Source organism: Phyllopteryx taeniolatus, chromosome 11 (genome assembly GCF_024500385.1).
Source record: "Phyllopteryx taeniolatus isolate TA_2022b chromosome 11, UOR_Ptae_1.2, whole genome shotgun sequence".
In the NCBI taxonomy this organism is placed as follows: Eukaryota; Metazoa; Chordata; class Actinopteri; order Syngnathiformes; family Syngnathidae; genus Phyllopteryx; species Phyllopteryx taeniolatus.
Genome location: NC_084512.1, coordinates 12,398,382 through 12,420,148, shown reverse-complemented (window position 1 = coordinate 12,420,148; position 21,767 = coordinate 12,398,382). Strand labels below are relative to the sequence as shown.

Sequence of the window (21,767 nt, the reverse complement as noted above, 5' to 3'; positions counted from 1 at the left end):
AATTTTTATAGATTTATGAAAAAAGAAAAACTGAAATATCACACAGCAATAAGTACTCAGACCCTTTGCTGTGACACTCATTTAACTCGGGTGCTGTCCATTTCTTCTGATCATGCTTGAGATGGTTCTACACCTTCATTGGAGTCCAGCTGTGTTTGATCATACTGATTGGACTTGATTAGGGAAGCCACACACCTGTCTATATAAGACCTTACAGCTCACAGTGCATCAGAGCAAATGAGGAACTGCCTGAAGAGCTCAGAGACAGAATTGTGGCAAGGTACAGATCTGGCCAAGATTACAAAAAAATGTATGCTGCACTTAAGGTTCCTAAGAGCGCAGTGGCGTCCATAATCCTTAAATGGAAGATGTTTGGGACGAGCACAACCCTTCCTAGAGCTGGCCGTCCAGCCAAACGAAGCAATCTGGGGATAAAAATCCTTGGTGAGAGAGGTAAAGAAGAACCCAAAGATCACTGTGGCTGAGCTCCAGAGATGCAAGAAAGCTCTAGGTCAACCATCACTGCAGCCCTCTACCAGTCAGGGCTTATGGCAGAGTGGCCCGACGGAAGCCTCTCCTCTGTGCAAGACACATGAAAGCTTGCATGGAGTTGGCTAAAAAAAAACACCTGAAGGACTCCAAGATGGTGAGAAATAAGATTCTCTGGTCTGGTGAGACCAAGATAGAACTTTATGGCCTTAATTCTAAGCAGTATGTGTGGAGAAAACCAGGCACTGCTCATCACCTGTCCAATACAGTCCCAACAGTAAAGCATGGTGGTGGCAGCATCATGCTGTGGGGTGTTTTTCAGCTACAGGGACAGGACGACTGGTTGCAATCAAAGGAAAGATGAATGCGGCAAAGTACAGGAATATCCTGGACGAAAACCTTCTCCAGAGAGTGTTCAGGACCTCAGACTGGGCCGAAGGTTCACCATCCAACAGGACAATGACCCTAAGCACACAGCTAAAATAACGAAGGAGAACAATTCCGTGACTGTTCTTGAATGGCCCATCCAGAGCCCTGACTTATTTGAGCATCTCTGGAGAGACCTGAAAATGGCTGCCCACCAATGTTCAACATCCAGCCTGACAGAACTGGACATGATCTACAAGGAGGAATGGCAGAGGTTCCCCAAATCCAGGTGTGAAAAACTTGTTGCATCAGTCCCAAAAAGACTCATGGCTCTATTAGCTCAAAAGGGTGCTTCTACTAAATCTGAGCAAAGAGTCTGAATACTTATGGCTGTGTGATATTTCAGTTTTTCTTTAATAAATCTGCAAAAATTTCAACAAGTCAGTTTTTTTTCTGTCAGTATGGGGTGCTGTGTGTACATTAATGAGGAAAAAAAATGAAAAAATATTTTAGCAAATGGCTGCAATATAAGAAAGTGAAAACTTTAAGGGGGTCTGAATACTTTCCGTACCCACTGTAGTTCTCCTGGTGGTTTGTAATTGCACAAGGTGTCTAATGGGACCAAATTGCAAAGAAAGTAAAGCACCCATCTGAAAACATCTGAATGTAGCTACAATGAGTGACAATTTTCAAAATGTATAACAAACAATGACATTGGCAAATAGTTTTCATTACCATCTCTAACACAACGTTTTAGTCTTCACCACATTATTGTGCCACTTACTGCTAAATTACATTAATTTTAACAAAATGAAAGAAGAATTTGGCCATGGAATGACCTTTCACCCCAACATAACGCATATTTAGACTGTGGGAGGAATTCCTATCATAATGTTAATAGAAAGTGACGACAGAAAAGAGACACTTAATACCTGTCTGACTACTTACTGCCGCTTTGTTGGAATCAGTAGTGCACTCTGTAGGTCCCTTCTCAGTCACATCCAATACTTGAGTATCAATCTGGGACACAAAAAATTCATTTGACTCAAGTAAAAAATAAAAAATAAATGTATATAAAAATACCTAGAAGTTGACAGGCTTTGTTACCTTGTAGTTGTGCGCACTCAAATATTTAAAATGTCCAAAGCAGACATGCGAGAGGCAGACAGTGATTGTGATGATCAAAACTATGAACGTGAACATGGAGATTGCAGCTGAAAATCCTGGGAAAGGAAATTTGGGCAATTTGTTAATCAGGTGCTTTAAATTGCCATCGCCCCCCAAAAAATTGGGGGGTGGGTGGGGGAGAAAAAGGTAATTTGTGGCCTCTAGATGGAGTGCTTTCCTACCAGAGCGCATCGTGGAGAAGAAAAGAAGCCAAAATAGACAAAGAATTGGAGCAGCCACCACTTGGTTAACAGCTCCAGAATGGATCTTCTTGTCCAGTTTGGAAGGCAGATAAGCATAGTACATGTTGTACCTGTCTGCTAAGTGTTTGAGAAGCATGTACATCAGCCCTGCATAGAGAAGTGGAGCATGAAGTCAGTAAATCCTATTAGGCAAGCTGATAAGCGAGGATATGAAGAACAGAACAACATAATTGCATCAGATAGCATAAGCAGCAGCACACCAGTGCAAATAAAGGCAGAACTAACCAAAGGGGACAATGATTGGGCAGGTGATGCTGTAGGTCATAACCACCGTGAAGACACACATCATCCAAGCATAAGCCGCACCAAACTGGAACTCGTAAGCTTGATGCTACAGAATGACAGGATAAATAATACATATTTATTTGCACCAGTCACTTAAACTTAACCTTGAAAACAGCAAACTAATAAAACTTTGCATTAATACCTTACCAACAGTAAAAATGTTAATAGGGTATTCACAGTGAGGGATTTACTATTCCAGAGCAGCCAAATGTTACGGAACGTCCGTATTTTTTTTCTGTTGACTTGTTACGGCCGTAACGCTCATTGTTTCAGATACTGGTGAGGAAAAAATAATAAAATTTCAGCGTCTGACAGCTGGGAAATCTTATGATAGCGAGCCGCAGTGTGTTTACGATTATGTAATTGTTGCAGTCATCGTGGCAGCTTGCTGTCAGAGAATTTCCCAGCGTGCCTAGCGCCATTGTATAGTTGTTAAAATGCTGTTTTAAATCAGTTAGTCCCCTAATCCCATAAATAGTTGTAATAATGTGAATGGTAATCAATCTTATGTGTGTTTATTACCCCTCTGCAGCTTTTGTTGTGTCTTAACTATTTCTTTATTATCTTGCAACAGGAGTGAACACGTTACCTGGTCACGTGACCGCTCTAGCTTTCAGTAGTTTTGCAAGCTGGCTAATGTGCCAAGGGTCACGTGGGGGATGAAAAATACCTCCATAAAGCTGTATTTTAATAATACTCCAGTCTCAAAACTATCCTCTAGGGTGCATCACAGCCTCAATACAGGAGTAGATGAATTATAACATTTTAAATGTGAACCTAAATATGATGTTAACTACCATCCATCGATCATTCTCTACACCGCTTATCCTTTTCAGGGTTGTGGGGCGTTGGAGCCTATCCCAGCGGACTTTGGGCGAAAGGCGGACTACACCCTGAACTGGTCGCCAGCCAATCGCAAGGGCATGATGTAAACATAAAATCAAAACCAATTGATGGCTTTTCTAAAAACACATCTACTCATATACCTCATTTCACTGTGAAGGAATTTTCTAACTTTACCGGATCGCTACTTAATACAAACATAGAGGAAAAACTTAAATGTGCAAAGCCTATGGTGAAAACTGAAGTGCACCAATGAAAAAAAGATAGAACTTAAAATCTGTTTAGACTGCACAGACTGGAGTGTCTTTGAAACTTCAACTGGCAGCCTGGATGAATATGCGGACACTGTTACATCCTATATCAGTTTCTGCGAAGAGGTACATTTACCAACAAAGTCATTTCGCACATTCAATAACAAGCCATGGTTCACTGTTAAACTTAAGCAACTTTGCCAGGCTAAAGAGGACGCCTATCGAAGTGGGGATAGAGCCCAGTATAATTGCGCTACAAACCAGCTGAATAAAGAAATTAACATCGCAAAGAGAAATTATGCAGTAAAGACAGAAAAACAGTTTACCGCTAACGACTCTAAATCAGTCTGGCGTGGATTAAAATCGCGAACCAACTACAAGCGACCATCCCCCCATGTAGAGAACAATAAAGGACTATCTGACGACTTGAACACCTTCTACTCTCTCGCTCTCGTACAGTGCAGACGCTTTTTTTGCTCGCTCTCCTTGCGTCGCTTCTGTTTACATTTTTTCTTACTGATGAGCTCGTTTTTCTTCAAAAAAAAATTAGAAGCAGCCACTCCTGGATATTTTTAAACCTGTGGGAATGTACTTTGTTTTTGTAGATACAGGCAGTTGTTGCTATATTCCAATATTTTATGATACCCTCTCACCATTATGTGAATGTGGCCTGCTAATTAGCACAAGCCTGCTATTAGCAACAAGACCAGCAATAAAGATGTCTCCCTTTTCCACTAAGGACTATCAAGGGCTGCTACAGAGGATGTCAATGAAACGAAAATCCACCGTCTTGAAGTGTATGTGGATGTAAAGGACAGTCGGGGAATGAAACCACTCTAATGAAACCACCGATGTCTCAAAATGGTGAGCAGAAGTGTGCTAACAAACAGCCACTTATCTCAACAAAGGGGACGTTTGTGGACTGTGGAAACGGTAATGGACCATCCAGCAGTTCTCCCTGGAATTTACTGGGACCAAAGCCCAAAGATATGGGACAACATCTAAAAGGGAGGACACACCAGCAGATTACCGAGGAATCCGGGTGGCCTGTGTTGCAGGCTGCTTCAACCCCGAGTGAGCGGCTGCTACAGCGAAGGGCAAGAAAACAGGACACTATTACCATGTCAGAATTTGATACAGTTGACCAAAAAACTGCAGAGAAAACGGTTCAACCATCAACGAGCTGTCTTCACTCAATACCATCTGACTTTTTCAAAAGGTATTGCGAAGTCTGTGCTAGCTGATTTGCAGCAAATCAATTGCTCACTTCAGTGACCCAAGGTTGTGTCCTCTCCACTGCTCTTCTCTCTCTACACGAACCACTGCACCTTAACCCACCCGGCTGTCAAACTCCTGAAGTTTGCAGACGTCACCACAGTCATCGGCCTCATCGAAGACTGTGACGAGTCTGCGCATCGACAGGAAGTGGAGCGCCTGGAGCTGTGGTTCAGCTGACACAAGTTGGAGCTGAACACGCTCAAGACTGTAGAGATGATTGTGGACTTCAGGAAGCATCCTTCAACACAGCTGCCCTCACGCTGTCCAACTGCCCTGTGTCAACCGTCAAGACCTTCAAGTTCCTGGGAATTACAGTCTCTCAGCACCTGAAGTGGGAGATCAACATCAACTCCATCCTCAAAAAGGCCCAGCAGAGGATTTACTTTCTGCGGCTTCTCAGGAAGCACGGTCTTCCACAAAAGCCATTGAGGCAGTTCTACACAGCAGTCATTGAATCAGTCCTGTGTTAATCCATCACAATCTGGTTTGGTGCTGCTCGGGCAAATTCCGACTGCAACGGACAATCAGGACTGCTGAAAAAAATGTCTGTACCCCCCTACCAATCCTTGAGGACTTGCACGCCGCCAGAACTAAGACAAGAGCATGCAAAATCCTCTTGGACCCTCCACATCCTGGTCACCACCTCTTCCAGCTCCTTCCCTCATGTAGGCGCTATCAAACAATGCAAACTAAAACTAGCAGACATTCCAACAGCTTCTTCCCTCTTGCCATTAACTTCTTAAACAGTTAACTTACAATTCCTTTGTAACATGCTGCTAATTATGTCTTGAGATTGTTGTCACATCTGTGTTGTGCAAATTATACATTATTCATGCACTCACTGTAGAAGTCTCATCACTCTGCACTATTTGCATATCTGTCATGTGCTTGAGAAGCATCTGCACCATTTGAACAATTGACATTTTTCCAGATTATCGCACTGCTCGTCACTTTAAACTGCTTACTGAAGGCTCTGCGCCATTTGCACAATGGTCACTTTAACAGACTATTGCTCATTTCAAACTGCTCTAAATTGTCAAAAAATAATAATATCGGCATTACCACATTACTGGTAACCTTTCATTGCTCAGTGACTCTCTGTACTGTGTTTTTATGTCTCAAAAGTATTTTCTTTCAAATGGCTGTCTATTGTCATACTAGGGCGGCTCCAACTACCGGAGACAAATTCCTTGTGTGTTTTTGACATAATTGGCAAATAAAGATGATTCTGGTATAATGCGCACTACTGACTTCTGAAGATTTTTTTGGGGAAAGAAATGCACATTATAGACGAGAAATTAAAGTAATCCATTCACAGATATTTTTGATGATTGAAATCTCATATACTGGTACTTTGATTCAGGCTGCAACTGTGTCCACCATTACAAGGTTGATGTAATAAAAACATTAAAATGACAAATATTGAAGCCATAATAAATTATGGCAGACGATTATGACTCACACGGAAAGGTTCTTGATAAATTGTGCTTTATTGGGCGAACTGGTTCGAATCCCAGCTACGACTGTCCGCATGTCGAAGTCTCCTTGAACAAGACACTGAACCCTAATTTGCTCCCAGTGGGCCTGGCAGCGCCTTGTATGGCAGCAATCGCCCATTAGTGTATGAATGTGTGTGTGTGAGTGGGTGAATGTGGCGCTCTGGGCACTGTGATGGGGTAAATAAAGCGCTATACAAGTGCAGTCCATTTACCATAAAATTTTCAAAATATGGAAATCCAGACAAATAGTTCCGGAAGTAAATGTTTACAGGTTGGCAGCTCTGCTATTCATAGTAATAGACATATAATAATACTGTATTACAGTTTGACTGTTTATTATGACCAGACTTGCATAAACAAAGTGTTGTTGATAAGGCAGTCCCATACTAACCCTCTTGACGTTCCTGCGCTCGGCTGCAGATCGAGCGAGGCAAAGGCGGATCATGTACATAAGTAGACCAGGGATCCTGAGCAGGTCCATGGCATTTCCAATGAATGCAGATGCAATGACATAGTTCACAAAGAAGGCTCCATTGTCAGGAAGGAAGACGCACCTGATGTGGACAACACAGACAGGACAGGGGTGTTTTAGATTAGGTCTACTGTATTTTTAACTAATATAGACCCATTATCTATACTGCTTGCCCTCATGAGGGTCGGAGATAACTGGAGGCCATCTGATTCGAGGCAAGAGGCAGGAAGCACACCCTGGACAGTTTGCTACCCAGTCGCAGGACACTTAGACAAAAAGTCATTCACACTCACGCCCACAGACAATTTAGAGTCTTCAATAAAGCCCACATGCATGTTTTTTTGAATGTGGGAGGAAGCTGGAATACCTGGAGGAACACACATGCACAGGGGGCACACGCAAACCCCACAGAGACTTGGTTTCAAGCCCAGTACCTCCAAAATAAGAGGCAGACGTGCTAACCACTACTGTCATGGTGCCTAATTGAGACATTCAGAAATATGAGTACACTGCATTGTTTGAGGTGGAAAAAAAAAAAAAACATAGGCGTTAGGTATTCTCATTCATTCATGTATTTTTAAAGGATTTTGACATCCTAAAAATGCAAAGATGATTGTTAGAACTAATGTGATAAATTGGTTACAAATTTATTTCATTGAAAAGGTGCAGCAAAACTCTGGATTATATGTACGCATGCAACTTACTCAAATCTCACTTTAGCATCTGCCAAGAATCTTTTGTCAAAAAGCCACCGGAAGAAAACATCCAAACTAAAGACAGAAAACACAAATGTTAAAATTGATGATAACAATAGTAAAAGTACATAGCTTAATAAATTTTATAAAATACAGTATTGTACTGCAGTACATACTTATGTAACTGGTATAAAATAAAAAATACATATATACACCCCTCCTTGAGCCATCACCTTATCGTGGTGGAGGGGTTTGTGTGTCCCAATGATCCTAGGAGCTAAGTTGTCTGGGGCTTTATGCCCCTGGTAGGGTCACCCATGGCAAACAGGTCCTAGGTGAGGGACCCGACAAAGCACGGCTCAAAGACCCCTTATGATGACGACAGTCCTTGTAGGGGGTCCTGGAGAGCGCTCCCGCTGCAGATTCCATCGTTCTGCTGGGGGACTTCAATGCTCACGTGTTTAATGACAGTGAGACCTGGAAGGGCGTGATTGGGAGGAACAGCCCCCCTGATCAGAACCCGAGCGGTGTTCTGTTATTGGACTTCTGTGCTCATCACGGATTGTCCATAACGAACACCATGTTCAAGCATAAGGGTGTCCACACGTGCACTTGGCACCAGGACATGCTAGGTCGCAGTTCGATGATCGACTTTGTGGTCGCGTCATCGGACTTGCGGCCGCATGTCTTGGACACTCGGGTGAAGAGAGGGGCGGAGCTGTCAACTGATCACCACCTGGTGGTGTGTTGGCTCCGGCGGGCTCTCCTATCTCTGGGGTTGAAGTCACAGAGGTGGTTAAAGATGAGGAGTTCCTAAAGGCTGTGGATGTTGTGGGGCTGTCCTGGTTGACATGCCTCTGCAACATCGTGTGGACATCAGGCACAGTGCCTCTGGATTGGCAGACTGGGGTGGTGGTCCCCCTTTTTAAGAAGGGGGACCACACTCCTCAGCCTCCCTGGTAAGGTCTATTCAGGGGTGCTGGAGAGGAGGGTCCGTTGGGAAGTCGAATCTCAGATCCAGGAGGAGCTGTATGGTTTTCATCCTGGCCGTGGACCAGCTCTACACTCTCGGCAGGATCCTCGAGGGTGCATGGGAGTTCGCCCAACCAGTCTACATGTGTTTTGTGGACTTGGAGAAGACGTTCGACAGTGTCCCTCGGGGAGTCCTGTGGGGGGTGCTTCGGGAGTATGGGGTACCAAACCCCCTGATATGGGCTGTTCGGTCCCTGTACGACCGGAGTCAGTGTTTGGTCCGCATATCCGGCAGTAAGTCGGACTCGTTCCCGCTGAGGGTTGGACTCCGCCAAGGCTGCCCTTTGTCACCGATTCAGTTCATAACTTTTATGGACAGAATTTCTAGGCGCAGCCGAGGCGTAGAGGGGGTCCGGTTTGGTGGCCTCAGTATTGCATCTCTGCTTTTTGCAGATGTGGTTCTGTTGGCTTCATCAAGCCGTGATCTCCAACTCCCACTGGAGCAGTTCGCAGCAGTGTGTGAAGCAGCTCAGATGAGAATCAGCACCTCCAAATCTGAGACCATGGTCCTCAGTCGGAAAAGGGTGGCGTGCCCTCTCCGGGTCGGGGATGAGATCCTACCCCAAGTGGAGGAGTTCAAGTATCTTGGGGTCTTGTTCACGAGTGAGGGAAGAATGGAACGGGAGATCAACAGGCGGATTGGTGCAGTGTCTGCAGTGATGCGGCCTTTGTATCGGTCCGTTGTGGTAAAGAAGGAGCCAAGCCGAAAGGCTACGCTCTCAATTTACCGGTCGAGCTACGTTCCTACCCTCACCTATGGTCACGAGCTGTGGGTCGTGACCGAAAGAACTAGATCCCGGATACAAGCAGCGGCTCTCCCTTAGAGATAGGGTGAGAAGCTCGGTCATCCGGGAGGATCTCAGAGTAGAGCCGCTGCTCCTCCAAATCGAGAGGAGCCAGATGAGGTGGCTGGGGCATCTGATTTGGATGCCTCCCGGACGCCTCCCCGGAGAGGTGTTCCAGGCACGTCCCACCGGGAGAGCTGGATGAAGTGCCTGGGGAGAGGGAAGTCTGGACGTCCCTGCTAAAGCTACTGCCCCCATGACCCGACCTCGGATAAGCGGTAGAAAATGGATGGATGGACTATATACAGTACCTGCTTAGACCAAGGGAGGGCAGTAGGAGTACCATGAAGATTAGGAAAGTGTAGCATTTATGCATAGTAGTTCTGTTCTCTCCTGACCTGTAAGAACAAAAGGCGGCATTATCAATCTGGGAAAACCAAAACATACGTTACACTCACACATCAATACATCCTGAAATGACTGCTTGAAGTGAAAACCTTACCGCGTCCAATGGGCTTCAAAGAAGGCAGAGTAGTAGACAATGGTAGGAAGTAAGGCAGAGAAGGACCACAGGAGGAGGGTGGGGAAAAACTGAGTGATAATTGGATTCTTTGGACAAAACACACAGACATTGATATGATGAGACAAGAACATGACGGCTAAATTGACCGTCTGAACTGAAGTCAAAGATTAAATCTGTAAGTATGTTTATTTCAGGATTATGAGTCCATTTTTCAAATCAGTTCTCTTCAAAATGTATGGACTACTCTCCAATACTACTGATATCTGAAGTTAATTCCAAATTTTCATACACAAGTATGGTGTCATCTCTCAGTGATTATTCTTTTCCATAAAAACACAAGAAGATTAAAGATTTTAATGGCTATTTTCTGCAAATGCTCAAGATGGCTTGGGCCAATACTTATAATTAGCGATTGCTTACAGACTCATCTGCACCAGTTGTAATTCATACAATTATAATTCTCACCCCTTTTGTAAAATTTAGACAAAAAAAAACATTCACATGGTTCACAGTCTCAGGATGGCTAAAGATGAACCATAACAAATGATATGAGAATGAAGGAACCTTTAATATTCCAAACAAATTGCCTCACGTTTAGGTACTCCACCGGTTTGGTAACATTGAACTTGTCCATGGTGGAGATAATGATGGCTGGAGTGGTGAGGAAGAAGAGGAGGAGAAAGAGGACACAGTTTATGATCAAGCAGCGCATCCACCACGAGAATCCTCCCAACGACAGATGCTCCCTGGAGGAATAAAGGTTATCTCGCGGTTAGATTTTTTTTAAAAAAGCCAGAGTGGCCAGCAAAGCTGACCAATTACTGATATTGCTGATACAGTGACTTTAATTCACACTCACCAGTAGACATTGTGCGGATCAGGGGCATAGCTCACAGTCCAGTTGTGTGTCTGGAGTTTTTCGCTGAATGCAGAGCTCTGCGGCTCTCGGCGACAGTGGCAGCCCTGACATTTGCAAGCATTGAAGTCCTTCAAGATTCTGCGATGAACCACAAAAAAAAAATAATTTCACTTACATATTCTCTGTTATATAGAAATACTAAGTGGACTTCTTACATAGCAGTTATGGATTCGTTTTGAAAGGTGACAAATGCCATTCCCAAAGGTTTCCTGTTGACCTTCTCTCTCTCCTTCCTGTAGCCATCTTTTAATTGAGCCTCTAGCTTGGTATAATAACTCACAGCCTCTTCCTGTGGGGGACATAAACATCCAAATATTGATGGGATTTGAAGCAAGCTTAAGATTGCATTTCTGAAATGAACATACAGTAGATATTCAAGTCCACATAGCCCTGTTCAATGCCAGGGTTTTGTGACCTAAACCCTGCACAACTTGGAAAAAATATATATATTTTAGAGAGGGGAAGTTAAAACAAACAATGTCATTGCACAAGTGTGCATACCATCTTATAACTGGGGATGTGGCTCAGAATTAACAACTCAGATTCAAACTCATGTTAAATGGGAGTCAGCACACATGTGCCACGATTTAAAGTGCCTATGATTAACCTCAAAGTTCAGCTATTGTAGAAGGCTTTTCCTGAAATTTTTTTAGTCATCTTACAGGACAAGCCATAGTCCACAGAGATTCGACAGCATCAAGGGGATCTCACTGTTTAAAGATAGTCAGGAGAAGGGTACAAAAGAATGTTAAAGGCAATAAATGCACCATGGAATACAGTGAATACAAGTTGTCATCAAGTAGAGAAAATATGGCACATACGTAACATTACCAAGAACTCGACAACGCTCCAAAATTGATGAAAAGATAAGGAAACTGGTCAAAGAGGCTGACAAGAGGACAAAAGCAACATTGAAGGAGATGCAGGAATTTCTGGCAAGTACTAGCTATTTAATACAGGGGACAACAATCTCCTATCTTCTTCATATGTCTGGGCTATGGGGTAGTGTGGCAAGATGGAAGCCTTTTATTGCAAAGAAAAAAAATACACTTGAAATCCCCCAAACGTGGGAAAATGTGGCGTCATGGTCTAATTAAACCTTGAAATCCCCCAAACGTGGGAAAATGTGGCGTCATGGTCCAATTAAACCAAGGGTGTCATAGTTGCAGGTGTGCATTGACTCGAATTTAACCTGAGTTTGAAAGTGATTCATTCTGAACACAGGCACATGTCCGGTTATAAGAGGGTGCGGACACATTATTTTTTTCTTTTTTTCCCCCCCCCCTCGCAATTGAGTTGTACAGGTTATAGGTCGTATTAATGGTGGAAAACGTGTTTAAATGATTTATCATGATTGCATTTTTATACAACACAAAAACCTGGCATTTGAACGGGTGTGTAGATTTTAAATCAACTGAAGGTTATCACAAAAATGACCAAGATGGCAAAAATAATCAGCATCTATAAGTAAAAAATTTTATTGCAAGAAAGCTTAAGCAGTATATTTGAGATTAAAAGAAAGGAAATGTTCTTCTGACCTGCTCACAACCTTTGATGATGCAACAGCAAAGGTGTCCACATGGCTTTGGGTTTATCATGGTGGTTATGTGCTCTTTGGCCTGTAGATCAAGGAAGAATTTCTTGCTGCGCTCTGCCTTCTTCCTGCATACAAAACAGTAATATTTTACACTGACGGCATCACTGATTGATATCTGGACACTTTCCAAATAATTGTAACCTCTGTGCTCTGGACACTTTCCAAATAATTGTAACCTCTGTGCAGAACTGGTACCTTTCAGAGTTAAGATACATCAGCCTTGCCACATTGTAACAGATGCGGGCTTCCAGCACAGCACAGTTTTCATACGCCTGCCTATTAAACAAAGGGACAGAGGGAATGGTAATACAAGAGCAGTTGGCTGGCTAATAAAAGTTGGTCAAGTGGGATCAGGGCCAAACACCCCTCCTCACTAGTAGCAAAGCACACATGACTTGCATAATTCTGCTCATCTGGCTTCTATTATGGACATTCATACTTATAAGCCTGCCATTGTCTCATCCTGGGTAACAACTTTAAGAGGAAAAGGCATGGCTCACATACTCTAATGCAGTTAAGAGTACAGAAGCATGCAGGAAATGATAAGCTATAGAAGAGATGTTATGAGATACTCAATATGAAATCACAGGAAAAAAATATTCAAAGGGACTTACTCAAAATGTTGCTTTATTTCAGTTTCTTCTGCATATTTGGAGAGTCCATTGACAAATAATGTTCGTTTGACCTGGAGTGAATTGGGAAAAGGAGTTTAAAAAAAACATACAAAAAAAACCCCCAAAAAACTATGCTTGTGGAGAGACACTTGTGAAACTAACCAGGTCATCCTCTGCGTAGTGCATCTTGGAGGTGTGTCTTCTCATGCTGCACACTGTCAGTAACAGGTAAAGGAATGCAAATATGGTGTGCAGCCACAAGAGCGCATTACTGGATAAGATAAACAGTTGATACCAGTGTTAAGGAACAGCCTGTAAATCAAATTGTTGTTAAAATTGTTGCCCAAGAAAAACTCACTCTGCATCTAGATTTGCTATCGTAGTTCTTCCAAAATTATAAGCATTGTTTTCTGTAGGAAAAATATAATCATTATTTTGAAAGACTCCTGTTGAAATGTGGTTTAGAATACAGCAGATAAAATATTAACAACAACAACAGAAAAATATGGAGTAGGGAGATGACCCATGACACAAGTTGACTGAAAAATGTTAGTATGATTTAGTAAGGTGTCTGCAGGGCATGTACCGGTCGGTACATTGTTCAAAGCATCATTACTAGATGTGATTTCAAGACTACGTAATGTCGAGCCACACTAGTTTAACAGCATTACATGATAATTTTGTGATACTGAAAATGGTCTCATTCTTTAGTTTTAAAACACAGTCAACTCACCAAGTAGGTTTCCTGAAAAGTTTACAGGCAAGATGATGCCAACAGAGAGCACACCCACCACTACCAGCAGGCCGATGATGTGACGCTGGAAGGACAAATAATGTACTGCGTCTTCGCCACACTTCTCCCTAATCTCATCGTCCCTACAGGAAAAATCACATCATTGCAGTGAGCTGGTTTAATTTTACTTGAAAAAAAAGCACTTCAAATTAAGTTTTTTTATTATTTTTATTTTTTTAATGAAGAGCAGGCTGACTCACTTGATGCGGAAGATAGCAGTGAGCCAAGAGCAGAAGCCCTGTAAGAGAGTGCAGTAATGTGAATGAAACCTGGCCAAACATAATTGCTCATTCTGTAACAGCAATGATATTCTTACTGTGTCTCTCTGATCTATGTCTACCGAGCTGGAAACTGAGGTGAGGCGCTCATAGCGTTCAGCAGATGTGTCTGTTGTCAAGTCAGCAGCCGCACTGTGTGACGAAAACACAACCCACAGACACGTCTTGGTGTAACAACAAATTATTTGTGTCCTAACACACCAGGATTGCCATTGGCAGTATAAGAAAGCTTATACACATACAAATAAGCTTTTATTTCCCCCACACTGCATTTCCAGTAAATTGGCACATTGGCAGCGTAGCCGGGTTCACCTGTCCCTTTCAGACAGTACCTCCCAAAGTGGCTTATAGCAGAGAATGTGTGCACTTGCACAGACAGATGGAATCCGGCTTTTAGACAATTAGATGCCGTCAGCGCAAAAGCAAAAATTTCTTCCAAAATAAAGGGTCATCGTAAGTCTCTCTCGAATTCACAACCTCTTTACGCCTCAAAGAGAACTTCCCCACCCCCCAGAAGAAACCCAGTGATAAACAAGAACCAGATCCTTTTGAGCTTGCCCTGCAGAGCCAATATGCTGTCCCTTACTACTATTTTTCAGGGGTCACCGACACACAGGACCACGCCCATGGGCCTGTTTTCAAAATAGATCACCAGTGACGGGACATTGTGATTTCCTTGGAATGTTGTAGAAGTTAACATTAGAAAATTACACCACTTTCAGATATTTATACAAATATAATGTTGCATATGGATATTTGTTTTCTACCTTGTGAAATCATTTTTGATAATTATGTTTATGAGAAATCAAGAGCAGCGTCTTCACGTAGATGATCATTAATCATGACAAACATACTGTATAGGTAAAGGTAATTGGGGGAAATTTGTTGTTTTTTTAAGTGTGTATCAAACTGGTAACGCTTTATAGTATTAGTTTTTAAGAAGCTCTGCGGTACTTTTTTGTTTACTATATGAACAGGAAATGGGCTCTGCTGGAACTCAAAAGTAGGTTTATTAGAAGAATGATGTGTAGAATATCAATGTGGAGTGTAGATGAAGACTCATCTCTACCTAAAAGTGTTTTGTCTGTGTGCATCATGCTGTGCGGCCACACAGGAGGAGGCCATGCTTCAGAAAGAGGTTAATACAGAGATTAGTACACACAGATCTAATTAAAGACAAGGACACCCAACAGCACAAGAATGACTTTGGCAAGGAGATGAGGGAGAATCATTTAGGACCCTGGGACTGGGAAACACCCGGAGAAACACTAAATCACCAAGAATGGGGAAACCTAAGTGGTAGGTAGGTTAACAACAGAAAAAGGGGGAGAGAAGAAAAATGCAGGGCCACAATGTACAAACATAACATACTATTCCCGATCATCCAGACGACTGTAACGCTGATCCATTCTCCTGGTGAAAAGACAGGCAAAACATTTAGTTGTGTTGATCTGAAGCAACTCTGCTTTCTCATACGGGCTCAGAGCAACACTGGAGAAACTTTTCATACCACAAGCATACTAATTAGCATCTCAACACACAACACAACCACTCTTGCAATGAACACAAATCTAAGCGCATCTGTTTCACCGTGGATATATAGTCTGCTTTAGATAAATAACATTTGACTTCGGCAGCTGCCACCCCCTCCCATCATCCCGCTACGCTACAACCCAATATCAGTTTACACACAGCTGCAAAAATAGTGGAGGAGTAAAATCAAAATGTCCACAGCTGTGAAATGGGGGGGTATAAAGCAGCATGTCATGAGGTATAAACGTTTTGACAGAGGTTTGCGGTGTTCTCTCCCTAAAATTTACTTTGTTTTTTCCTTCCATGCATATGCATTAGCTATCATTGGAGGTGCAATTTGAATTTTGAAAGTATAAATTTGACATTATTAGGACTACACTAAAATGGAAAAAAATTAAAATACAATTAAAATGCAAATATTAATGTTAAAGTACATGCTTGGACAGGAATGATTTTAAGTTTTTAAACAAATATAGTTATAAATGTTTAATGTTGGCATGGCTTAAAAGTGTTTTAGAGGTTCATATTCAATTTGATTTGATACTGTTGTTAATCTTAACTTTCTATAAACTTCAGGTCTAATCGTACCTTTTGGGCTTAGACTAAACGATGTATTATTATTTTTTTTTTAAAAGATGACACCGACTTCCTGTCTGAGCCAAATCCTTGAGCACTTTGTTACGTACAATAGCTTAATTTTTTGCTGTCAAATGTGCATTCAATAGATTTCTAGTCTGAGACAAAACTGACAAGACCTATGTTCCCTTTGGTGTAATGAACGTATGATCACTATTGATAACACACAGCCTGTCTGTAGCCTAAGCCATGACGATGACTCGATATAAAAACAGATCCTGAGTGGCTGCCTGCCACACTAAGCTCTCCAAAAAATGCTTCCTTGGACCAAGCAAACGCCAAATGCATATTTCTCCAGCAACACCATGGCATTGAATAAGTATGACGTCATTGACTGTCTTCCTTGTCATTGATTAGTTGACATTTCAAGATAGCCAGCAAATAGATAATTTAAAAGACAACAATTAAATGGTAATGTTAAGGAAAAGTAGTCCCATACTTTTTGATGTGCATTTCTAAAGTAGCAGCTATTACCGGGTATTTCAAAGTTATTTGAACTCCTTATAGCCATACTGTACCTGTCAGCGTCGGTGACCAGAGCGAGGCGTCCATAATCCCAAGCAACTTTTCGCAGGAAGGAGAACACAAACAGCAAGCCCTAAATGCGCACAAATATTTTCAAGAAATATTGGAAAAATAAATAAAATGGTGGTAATCATACAGAATGAAAATAAACAGTAGGTCATCATCACATTTACAGTCCCCTCAAGTATTGGGTACGGAAAGTATTCAGACCCCCTTAAAGTTTTCACTCTCTGATATTCCAGCCATTTGCTAAAATATTTTTTCATTTTTTTCCTCATTAATGTACACACAGCACCCCATATTGACAGGAAAAAAACTGAATTGCTGAAATTTTTGCAGATTTATTAAAGAAAAACTGAAATATCACACAGCCATAAGTATTGAGACCCTCTGCTCAGTATTTAGTAGAAGCACCCTTTTGAGCTAATACAGCCATGAGTCTTTTTGGGAATGATGCAATAGGCTTTTCACACTTGGATTTGGGGATCATCTGCCATTCCTCCTTGCAGATCTTCTCCAGTTCTGTTAGGTTGGATGGTGACCGTTGGTGGGCAGCAATTTTCAGGTCTTTCCAGAGATGCTCAATTGGGTTTAAGTCAGGGCTCTGGCTGGGTCATTCAAAAACAGTCACGGGGATGTTCTGAAGCCACTCCTTCGGTATTTTAGCTGTGTGCTTAGGGTCAGTCTTTTTTAAGGTGAACCTTCAGCCCAGCCTGAAGTTCTGAGGACTGTGGAGAAGGTTTTCGTCCAGGATATCCCTGTACTTGGCCGCATTCATCCTTTCTTTGATTGCAACCAGTCTCCCTGTCCCTACAGCTGAAAAAAAGCACCCACAGCATGTTGCTGCCACCACCATGCTTCACTGTTGGGACTGTATTGGACAGGTGATGAGCAGTGCCTGGTCTTGTCCACACATGCCACTTATAATTAAGGCCAACAATTTCTATCTTGGTCTCATCAGACCAGAGAATCTTATTACTCACCATCTTGGAGTCCTTCGGCTGTTTTTTTTAGCAAATTCCATGCAGGCTTTCATGTGTCTGGCACTGAGGAGAGGCCCCGACTGGTGGAGGGCTGCAGTGATGGTTGACTTTCTAGAACTTTCTCCCATCTCCCGACTGCATCTCTGAAGCTCAGCCACAGTGATCTTTGGGTTCTTCTTCACCCCTCTCACCAAGGCTCTTCTCCCCCGATTGCTCAGTTTGGCCGGACGGGCAGCTCTTGGAAGGGTTCTGATTGTCCCAAACATCTTCCATTTCAGGATTATGGAGGCCATTGTGCTCTTAGGAACCTTAAGTGCAGCAGAAATATTTTTGTAACCTTGGCCAGATCTGTGCCTTGCCACAATTCTGTCTCAGAGCTCTTCAGGCAGTTTCTTCGACCTCATGTTTCTCATTTGCTCTGACATGCCCTGCGAGATGTAAGGTCTGTAGCCAGGGGTGTGGCTTTCCTAATCCAGTCCAATCAGTATAATCAAACACAGCTGGACTCAATGAAGGTGTAGAACCATCTCAAGGACGATCAGAAGAAATGGACAGCACCCGAGTTAAATATGAGTGTCACAGCAAAGGGTCTGTGTGATATTTCAGTTTTTATTTTTGAATAAATCAGCAAAAATGTCAACAATTCCAAAAAAACATGCATGTTAGGCTCATTTCTCGAGTTAGAAGTCGGCTAAAATACCCATGTTTGTGCAGTCACAATGTAAAAGACTACACCACATGACAATGCTGTTGTTTTTCGGAGTCTATAACGTAAACATTCACACGGCTGTGTTTTTCCCAAAATGAGTCACTTTGATTGGCCCACCAAGGGTTTGTGTCCAGTCATGTGACTAGTCGCCTTGTGCCATCTGATAGGTAAATTGGAGTCAAATGACACTCGTGATCACATTGGATTGGCGCAACGGCGCCCTATGCGGAAGTCGATGATGAAATCTAAAAATAGATCGCGCACGCACTAATGGATAAATAAAAGTAGTGAGCTGCATGTCGATCATTGTAACAGAGGAAAAGTGTCCATTCTTCTTCACATAAATACTCAAGTAAAAGTAAAAAGTATGTTACATTCAAACTACTCTGACAAGTAGAATTTATCTGAAATGTTACTTAAGTAAATGTAATGGAGTAAATGTTGCGCGTAACTACCCACCTCTGGAGGGTACTGTATGTGTCAGAACAACTCACCAAAAAGCACATAAAGTCAAGGGCGAGAACGGTTGGTACACCACCAAAGGGCAAGCCCTGCAGCACTGTGCTGCGAATTCTGGCTGAGTAGCAGTACTCTTTGGAGGTGGCATTGGGTGGCAGTGTTGTCGTGCAGCTCTGTGAGTCGGAACAAGCTTGCGCCCCCCAGATGGCCATCCCTAATACCAGCAATTGCATCGCTCACTGAAACATGCTGAGAATCTGTAAAGAAAGGCCAATGTGTTAATAAAATCTTGTATAAATCGCTGATTTATACAAGATTATACACAGAAAATAAATAACATAATAGCAGAAAATACCAGCAAACAGAGAGACCTATTAGACCTAACAGGAAGAAGCATGAACGGATTAAAGGTTTCTGTCCTCTTTGAACAAAGTTGATGTTTCTCTCATTCGTCAGAATCGTCACATGCCTAACTGCTGACAACACATACGACAACCGAAAGGCACTCTTTTAGAATCGGCTTTCTCTTCCCATTTTTTTGCTGTTACAGCAGAACATTACTTTTTTGCTCTCTACAAAGTAAATTTGGTATTTCTGAGATCAAATTCAAGCACTTTCAAGATCACTCATCAAGCTTCTCTTAGCTATTTGCTATTATAAGATGTACAGATCGATTGATCGTATTTTGTTACTTATGTAATTATGTTTTATGCTCTTGTTTAATGGAACTAATATTTTGTAAGATTGATGAGAAATCTACACTAATATATAAAAAAAAACATGCAATATTTTGTTCCACTAGGGTCAGTACTTACATCAGTCTTGGGCTCCATTCACACTGCAGGGCACTGCAGATTTTTTTATTTATTTATTTTTTTTGTGTGTAAAATCCGATATTTTTATGTAGTCGTCTTGTTTTATGGTGGGTGGCATCTAATGTTTAAGGGGCATAACCACCATTTACTTTGCTCGAGTGCAGGTCAGAGTACGTACAGTACATACAGCAGGGAGCAAAACAGAGAAAACCAAAACTGAAATTGTATTCCCTCTCTCTTAGAAAACTAAAACAAGGCTTATAAAAAAAAATATATATATATATATTCAAAATCTATCTTTCCATCTTTCTACAATCCCAATTCCAAAGAAGTTGGGATGTTGTGTTAAACATAAATAAAAACAGAATACAATGATTTGCAAATCATCTTCAACCTATATTTAATTGAATACACTACAAAGACAAGATATTTAATGTTCAAACTGATAAACTATTGTTTTTAGCAAATAATCATTAACTACTGAAGTGCCTTGAAAAAGTATTGGACCCTTTCTCAAATTCTTACATTTTTGCATCATTTCCCCACTTTAATAAGATGATCGAATAAATGTAAATAGACAAATATAACCCAAATGAACATAAAATAAAATGTTGATTTAATTTATTAAGGAAAAAAAACTTCAAAGTTACCTGGCCCTATGTGAAAAAGTCATTACCTCCCTTGTTAAATCATAAATTAATTGTGGCTAATCACAATTTTGGTTAATTTTCACTAATAACACTCGAGCCTGATTACCTCCAGACCTGTTCAATCAAGAAATCACTTAAAACAGAATATGTCCCAACAAAATCAAGTTGGACAAAAGATCTAAAAAAGCTGCAACAAAATGACACGATCCAAAGAATTTACAGAACAGTCGAGAAATAAAGTAATTCACAGCTATCAGTGTGGAAAGGGTTACAGGAGCCATTTCTTAAGCGTTATGATTCCAGCGAACCTGAGGGAGTGCAATTATCCTCACACAGAGAAAACATGGAACAGTGGTGAACCCTACTAGGAGTGGCAAGCTTAAAAAGATTAGCCCAAGAGAACAGCAATGACTCATCCAGGAGGCCACAAAGGAACTCAGGATAACTTCGAAAGAACTGCAGGCCTCACTTGCCTGAGTTAAGGTCAGTGTTCTTGACACAAGAATAAAGAACAGACTGGGCAAAATTGGGATCCAAGGCAAAAACCACTGCTGACCAAAAAGAACATAAAGGCTCGTATTACTTTTGCAAAAACCATCTGAATGATTCCACAGACTTTTTTGAAGAATATTATATGGACAGACAAGATGAAAGTTGAGCTTGTTGAAAGGTGGGAGTCTCGTTACATGTGGTGTAAATTTAGCGCAGCATTTCAGAAAAAGATCATACCAATGGTCAAACATGGTGGTGGTAGTGTGATGGTCTTGGGCTGGCTTGCTCTTAAGGACCTGGACAACGTGCTGTGATTGGTGACCATGAATTCTGCTCTGTAACAGAAAATCCTGAAGGAGAATGTTCAGTTTGTGACCTCAAGCTGAAGCGCACTTGGATTCTGCAGCAGGAGAACGATCCAAAACACAGCAGCAAGTCAACTGCTGAATGGCTTAAGAAAACAAAACGAAGGTTTTGGAGTGGCCTGGTCAAAGTTCAGACTTGAATCTAATTGAAATGCAGTGGCATAAGCTTAAAAAGGCAGTTTATGCTAAAAAAAAAACTCAAATTTTACTGAATTCAAATAATTCTGCAAGGAAGAGTGGGCCAAAATATCTCCACAGAGATGGGAAAGACTCATTGCCAGTTATAGAAAACGCTTCATTTCAGTTGTTGCTGGTGAGGATGGCCCAACCTGTTATTAGGTTTAGGGGCCCATTACTTAGTCATACAGGGCCAGGTAACTGAATAGTTTTTTTTCCCCCTTAAATGAAATCATCATTAAAAAACAGCATTTTACGTTCACTTGGGTTATAT

General features: G+C 41.8%; 1 protein-coding gene across 5 annotated transcripts in view; it reads right to left on the bottom strand.

Annotated features, from left to right (window-relative positions):
- LOC133485737 (CSC1-like protein 2) overlaps positions 1-21,767 on the bottom strand; it is a 28,577-nt gene that overhangs the window by 3,369 nt on the left and 3,441 nt on the right. For 2 of the 5 annotated variants that reach the window (XM_061789950.1, XM_061789949.1), the window contains exons 2-24: positions 19,030-19,251; positions 16,837-16,916; positions 15,521-15,562; positions 15,219-15,275; positions 14,188-14,281; positions 14,072-14,109; positions 13,812-13,954; positions 13,437-13,488; positions 13,241-13,349; positions 13,079-13,149; positions 12,660-12,740; positions 12,406-12,529; positions 11,023-11,156; positions 10,808-10,945; positions 10,541-10,694; positions 9,928-10,034; positions 9,737-9,823; positions 7,618-7,683; positions 6,833-6,995; positions 2,511-2,616; positions 2,205-2,372; positions 1,963-2,078; positions 1,804-1,875 (exon numbers count right to left, since the gene is read on the bottom strand). In XM_061789950.1, coding sequence (XP_061645934.1) covers positions 1,804-1,875; positions 1,963-2,078; positions 2,205-2,372; positions 2,511-2,616; positions 6,833-6,995; positions 7,618-7,683; positions 9,737-9,823; positions 9,928-10,034; positions 10,541-10,694; positions 10,808-10,945; positions 11,023-11,156; positions 12,406-12,529; positions 12,660-12,740; positions 13,079-13,149; positions 13,241-13,349; positions 13,437-13,488; positions 13,812-13,954; positions 14,072-14,109; positions 14,188-14,281; positions 15,219-15,275; positions 15,521-15,562; positions 16,837-16,916; positions 19,030-19,227 — 2,400 coding nt within the window. In that variant the 5' untranslated portion in view covers positions 19,228-19,251. Of the gene's footprint in view, positions 1-1,787; positions 1,876-1,962; positions 2,079-2,204; positions 2,373-2,510; positions 2,617-6,832; positions 6,996-7,617; positions 7,684-9,736; positions 9,824-9,927; positions 10,035-10,540; positions 10,695-10,807; positions 10,946-11,022; positions 11,157-12,405; positions 12,530-12,659; positions 12,741-13,078; positions 13,150-13,240; positions 13,350-13,436; positions 13,489-13,811; positions 13,955-14,071; positions 14,110-14,187; positions 14,282-15,218; positions 15,276-15,520; positions 15,563-16,836; positions 16,917-19,029; positions 19,252-21,767 lie in introns of all 5 variants that reach the window. The other 3 variants (XM_061789952.1, XM_061789951.1, XM_061789953.1) reach the window with 3 other exon arrangements.